Source organism: Protobothrops mucrosquamatus, unplaced genomic scaffold (assembly GCF_001527695.2).
Source record: "Protobothrops mucrosquamatus isolate PMUCROS unplaced genomic scaffold, P.Mucros_1.0 scaffold1570, whole genome shotgun sequence".
Lineage (NCBI taxonomy): Eukaryota > Metazoa > Chordata > Lepidosauria > Squamata > Viperidae > Protobothrops > Protobothrops mucrosquamatus.
Window position 1 is genome coordinate 240,408 of NW_015387735.1, and position 5,965 is coordinate 246,372.

Genomic DNA, 5,965 nt, shown 5'->3' on the forward strand with positions numbered 1-5,965 from the left:
TCTATTGGCTTTAACCTTTAAAATAATGACTCATTTTGTTTTTTTTTATATTTTAATATGTCGTTATAAATATATCTTGCCAAAATATATGATTATTATTGTCAAAACATTTGCACATAAATAAGGTCAAGGAGAACGGATCAAGGGAGTTGTGGTTGTTACCGCGAGAGAAAGAGGCTGGTCACGTTTTGCTTCCTCTGTGAAATCAAAGGCCATTCCCCCCCCTCCCTTCATCCTGGGCCCATTTTGGCCAGGGAAGCTGGAAGGTGGCAAGTGGAAGAGGCAGGGAGAACTTATTGCCCCCCCCCCTTTAACGACAGCCACATCCCTCTACTACCATTTCCTGGTAGTTCTTGAGAACAACTTTATCGTACTCATCCAAATAGAGCATGGAGATGGCGCTCAGCTCTGTGGGGACACAGCAGGCTTTGGGAATGCTGGAGTTGACGGAATTCACCAGAGTCTGCACAATGGCATGGTTAGTAGAGTTGAGGTGGTCAGCCAAAGGGAAAGGGCAATCCCCGTGGCAATAGAACGCTTGGTAGCCTGGTGGGGCTACAATCCAGTCATTCCAGCCCACATCACTGAAATCCACGTACAGGGCATGGCGGCGACAATTCTTCTTGCTCTTGCGCGGCCGCTGGTGTGCATGCTTAGGGCTGCGTTTGGTCCTCCGCGTGAGCAGAGACTGGCCCCTGCCATCGTGGCTGAAGGTGACCAGGAGAGGCCGGAGGCGAGCCCATTCGACATCCTCCAGACGGTCTCCTTGAGGTAAAGAGCGGCTAATCCGGACATGTTTGCCCTGGTGAGTCTGCGCGGGGTAGAGGTGAATCACCTCCACTGCCAGCCCATGGTTGGGCTGGTCACCTGCGGTCCATCGGATGACTGCGGGGCTCACATCAAAGCTTTCCCAGCGGCTCACATTGTGATGCACCAGGCGTGTGTCCAGCAGCCTGGTGACCATGTCCCCCCCTTGCAGGGGCTTCATCACCTCATAAATGTTGATCCGGTGGAAGCCTTTCTCCCAAGCCGCTGCTGTCGCCACTGCCTCCCCTTCATTGACTTGCTGCCGAAAGAGTCTCAGCTCCGCGGAAGAGATTGGCTCAGTGGGCGGCACGCTGCTGAGGTTGAAAAAGAAGTGGAAGCGAGTGGGTTGGTTCCATGGGTTGGCCACATGTTCCAGGTGTTCTGGAGGAAGGAAGAGGCAGAGAGAGAGAGAGAGATGCACAAAAGGGAAGAGGTTAGCAGGATGCACCAAGGAGAAGATGCAGTTTCACATGTCCAGAAAAATAGACATATTAGCGAAAGGAGGACACCATGGGGTGTGATTTCCCTGCTGTTGTGCACCAAGGTGGAAAGGATGCCCCCTCCCTTAAAGAAAGTCCTCCATACCTCTACTTTTATGGATTTCATTTGCTTTAACACAATAACAGAGTTGGAAGAGACCTTAGAGGTCTTCTACTCCAACCCCACTACTCAAGCAGGAAACCCTACACCATTTCAGACAAATGATTGTCCAGTCTCTTCTTAAAAACCTCCAGTGTTGGAGCACCCACAACTTCTGGAGGCAAGTTGATTAATTGTTCTAACTGTCAGGAAATGTCAAGCCAAGCCACTGCACATGAGATATGTTAGGGGTATCCCATGGGGTTGCCAACAAGGCAGGTAAGTCGATGTCAAGATCCTGCTGAGATTTAATTTTCTGCATAGAGAGTAGCCTTCTTATCTGGATCCCAAACATGATTTCCTGGGAAATTAAGCCAACCAAAATGAAGTTCTTTCTTCACATGCTATCAAGAAGATTGCAACCTATATTTCAACAACTATTTAGTTGGAACTTTAGTGGGGCTTCTATCAGCGTTATAATGCAGCAGCCAGGATGCTCCAAGGGGACACTGAGGCACTGAGGTTGGATGCTCCAAACCAGACAAACTTGCCCAAACAAGCCTGGGGGCATCTTCTGCTTTGCTCCTACCTCAGTAACAATCTGTCGGGTGCTGCCAAAGTCCAGCCAGGGCACCTAGTCATGCCTTCTGGCCAAGCCTGTGTGCATATCCCTTGTCCTGATTGTATCATAATTCATCCTTGTATTTATAAATGCCAGGCACGTGCCCAGCCCTGGACACAATAAAAAGAAAAATGGACTGTGCCCGTGGAGGGTGGGGGAGAACAGCAAGCAGAATTTGTGATCACATCCTTAGGAAACAACAAAAGTGTAACAGTTCCCAGGACTGCTTCAACCTCCACATTTCTCCCCTATCTTTTGAAATGAGCTCTTTTCGTGATTCCTAAATTTCAAGTCCTTTCAGAAGCAACAGTAAGAGAGACAGATGCAGCTCACAATTCACAGGATGGTGGTTAGATAAGATTAAATATATCTCTTCGGAAAGGGAAAAGCGGATTGCAAAAAAATATTTCCCTAATGAAATATGCTGTCAGAAATATGCAGGTTTCTTTTTTTAAAACTCCATGTGTTTGTTTTTTTTTAAAAAAAAATATTTGAAACAGATTCACTTGTAGTATACTCCAGTTAGTCCACAGCTTTGAGAAGTCCAGACTCCCAAAAATACAATCCTGAATAAGCAAGTCAATAACCACGGACTTTTCTTTAGGGAGTGGGGGGATCCAGACAAAACTCATGCTAGGAAACATTTTGGTCCAGTTACACACATCCCTCCTCTCTTTTTAGTCATTCCCATTGGTCATTCAAAAAGAAAATGTATGGACACCCCCCTCCCCCCTCAAAACAACTAATGAGTGGAAACGATTTTATCTAAAGTTGGTGTGCAGGGCAACAATAATTCCTACATAAACTCCTAAGGAGCAGGATGGGGGAGCGAGTAACAAACCCAGTGTAACCAGAGTGAAATCTGGAATCTCGCTGCTCTTATCTGATAGAATAAGTTCTTAGAGCTCCGTGTGCAGAATGTGAGTGCTGACGCTCTCTGGCTTTGTCTCTTGCATACAATACACACACAGAGCCCATGCTCTACCCAAGCTATGAAACCAATGATAATTACTCAGTAATATGAGTAATTGCTACTTTTGTTACTATGCCAATTCTATCCAGATCCGTTCTCAGTTGTGCCAGGGGTTGTTTTCTGTGGCTTTCCATTTCTTAATGAATCCACAGGCACCCTAACTCAGCGAGAAGGACAAGCACCGCAAGCTGTTATTTCCTAGGCAAAATGCTTTTTTTTTAAATTCATTAAATGTCCTGCAAAGCTACCCCTCCCTGTTCTGGAAATATGAGGAAATGAAAGGAAGTGGGACCCTCATCCACCCTTTCCCAGGACAGTCCGATCCACAATCTAGAATACACCTCTGAAAAAGCAAACTTTCAGTTTGAATCTATTGCATCCAAAGTGCAAATTGCTGGAAAGAGAGCAAAATATTGGGGGAGGGGGGGGAGAAGGGAGTAAATAAAACTGCCTACTTCCCCCCCCCCAGTCAAAATTCCAGGTGAAGAAGCTTCCAAAAAGCTGTTTGTGCAGCCCACTTTCCCCATGTTAATCAATTGGGTTTGGGGGAGCTTGTAAGGGGATGCCTCAGTTGCTGCTATGGTCACATTCTCACACACACCCCTCCATATTACTCTGAAGAGACAATTCTGCAATCTCATCACTTCTCACTTTAATGCAGCACCCAACCCACCTAACTGCTCATCTTGCAACGCACCTTCATGGTGAAAGCTTCTCACGGTGTTGGCGCGGCTGGTCGATTTCTCGGGATATTGGAGGTTGAGATCTTGAAGATTCTCCTCCTCATCCCCAGACTGGAGGCGATAGAGATCCATCATGTAAGAGGGGACGATGGCTGTTTTGCTGGGCTGTGGCCGCCGGCGCAGCCCAAACATCTGGAGGAGGGTGGCCTCGAACCCACGCAAGAGTTCATGGTTTGGGAACAGGCGGTGTGCAGTTCCCGAGGCGCCGTCTCCGTCTCCTCCTCCTCCTCCTCCTCGCTGCTGCTGCTGCTGTTGATGCAAACCTGCAGCCACCTTCTTCTTCCCGGTCTCAGCAGGTATCAAACTGGCCCGGTTGGAACCTCCTAGGATCACTTGGCACAATAGAATGACCATCAGCATTCGGCTACCAGGCGTCATGGTGTCTCTGGGGGGGGTGGAAGTGAAGGGGGGGGCAAGAAGCAGAGGAGAAAAGGAGCCAGAGCAAGCAAACAAGGTTGGTGAAAGAAAAAAAAAAGCACCCAATAGTCTACCCCTTTTGGGGAGAAATGCACACAACAGCTTTTTTTTTTTTTTTTTTTAAGAAAAGAAGTGGCTTCTAAAACTTGGGGCAGAATGCCTTTATAATCCCCCATCAAATAAATTCCCACCTCTCTTTTCAGTCCTCTGTGTTTCTATCTGACTACGCCGGTTACAAACGCGACTGTCTTGGAAGAAGTTCTCAAGAGAAGGCTTCCATTCAAATCCATCTCGGTGGAGGACCTGTTCCTCCTCCTCCACCACCACCACCACCATCCCCGGTAAAAACTCAAGACACTCCTCAGTCGGAGTTGCCCCCTTTGCAATGAATAGAGAAAAACACGCGGGGCGGGAGCTGAGTGAGGGTCGGAGGCTTCGGTTCATTGTTAATAACCCTTCCCAGTCGGTGCAGAGCGCTTTTCAACCGGTCGCGTTTTGGTGCTTAGCCTTCCCGGTTTCGTAGACGCTAACCACTAGGAACCTGCCTCTTTCCCCAACTCCTGATTTAAGTGCTTTGTGATCGCAGAGGGAGGGAAAATAGGGGGTGGGGGGTTAGGATGCCCCCCTTCCCCGCGGAACCCTAAAGGGTGTTTTGTTTTTTTTATTTTACCTTTTGGGAGGATGGAGAGAGTTTTAATCTATTGAAATAAGTCAAGCGCGATACTACCCATGTTTAGTCGGAAATAAACTTGATTCGAGAGAGTTTGTTAGGTTCAAGGAAGCGGGCGTTAAGGCTGCAGCCCGAACCTCTCTTCGCCGCGACTTGTTTTTCAGGTGCCGAAGAAATTAATTACAGAAATGGAAAATCCACCAGGAAGGCGTTCACCTCTCTCTTTCTCTCTAACTCTCTCTCACACACACACACACACACTCGGTCTCTCGTACACACACGCCCGCGCACACACACTCTTCGGATCGTTTCTTGCTTTCAAAAGACCCTTAACGCTTTACACCAAAGCCACAAGGGGGGGAAAAAAAAAACGAAAGCGCTACTCACTGACAGAAAGCAAGGCATACAAAAACAGTCCATGGTTCTTGACAGCCAGCGTGAAACACGACTCGTGGAAAAACTCGCCGCGCAGGGAAATCCGGAGTCCGCTGGAGGAATGAGGAGAATCGCTCTTGGCTGCTGCTGCTGCTGCTGCTGCTGCCGCCTCCGCCGCTGCTGTAGCTATTACGGATCGCTTCTCCGAAGTGCGGGTAGGAAGGATCGCTGGGACCTGATGCTCTCCGGAGTGGCTCCTGGAAAATGAATATATTTGAATATAATGAAACCCCCAACAGGCCGCTGCTTTTCTTCCAGCTCCAGGGAGAGTCACGTGGGCTCGAGAAGTTACTCCTCGCACCGGCCTGTCCATCAGCGCAGCCCCAGCAAAGCACCGCCCTCCCCGCTTCCCCCCCCCCTCCCGTACTGGGATTTGCAAGTGGATGTCCCACCCCCTTGGCCTCTGTCAATCTCTCCGTAACTCACTCAACTCTTTTCTTTAAAAGCCACGATCTTCTACGCCGGGTTGGGTTTAATCTGAATGGGTCTTCCAGCTGGATTGATCTGGAGGGCGTCAGATTAGGGAAAGTTACCAAAATCCATGCCAGTTGTGGGGGTGCCTGTAGGGTCAAGGAAGAGCGGGTGGGTATAAAGGGGTTGTCATGCGTACCCAACTCTTCTTACCTTATCTCATGCTGATTTGGAGCCTGCCAAAGAATTCAGCTCAGAGACCTTGGACTACCAGTCCTCAGTGTCCAATGGGAATCTAGCAGGAAATC

At 48.6% G+C, this 5,965-nt stretch overlaps 1 protein-coding gene across 1 annotated transcript; it reads right to left on the bottom strand.

The window, feature by feature from the left end:
• Positions 1-218: 218 nt before the first annotated feature.
• Positions 219-5,297, bottom strand: BMP4 (bone morphogenetic protein 4). Its single transcript, XM_015822447.1, has 3 exons — positions 5,199-5,297; positions 3,679-4,109; positions 219-1,188 (listed from the first exon to the last, which is right to left on the bottom strand). Exons 2-3 carry the CDS (start codon positions 4,100-4,102, stop codon positions 311-313), a joined length of 1,302 nt encoding a protein of 433 aa, XP_015677933.1. The 5' UTR covers positions 4,103-4,109; positions 5,199-5,297; the 3' UTR covers positions 219-310.
• Positions 5,298-5,965: the final 668 nt, after the last annotated feature.

What these genes read in the sequence shown, in the direction of transcription:
- BMP4 (XM_015822447.1), bottom strand. Translation starts at nt 4,102, where the DNA reads ATGACGCCTGGTAGCCGAATGCTGATGGTCATTCTATTGTGCCAAGTG. An exon ending in GAGAAGCTTTCACCATGAAG is followed by an intron (nt 1,189 to 3,678) that starts GTGCGTTGCAAG and finishes TCCTTCCTCCAG; the next exon opens with AACACCTGGAACATGTGGCC.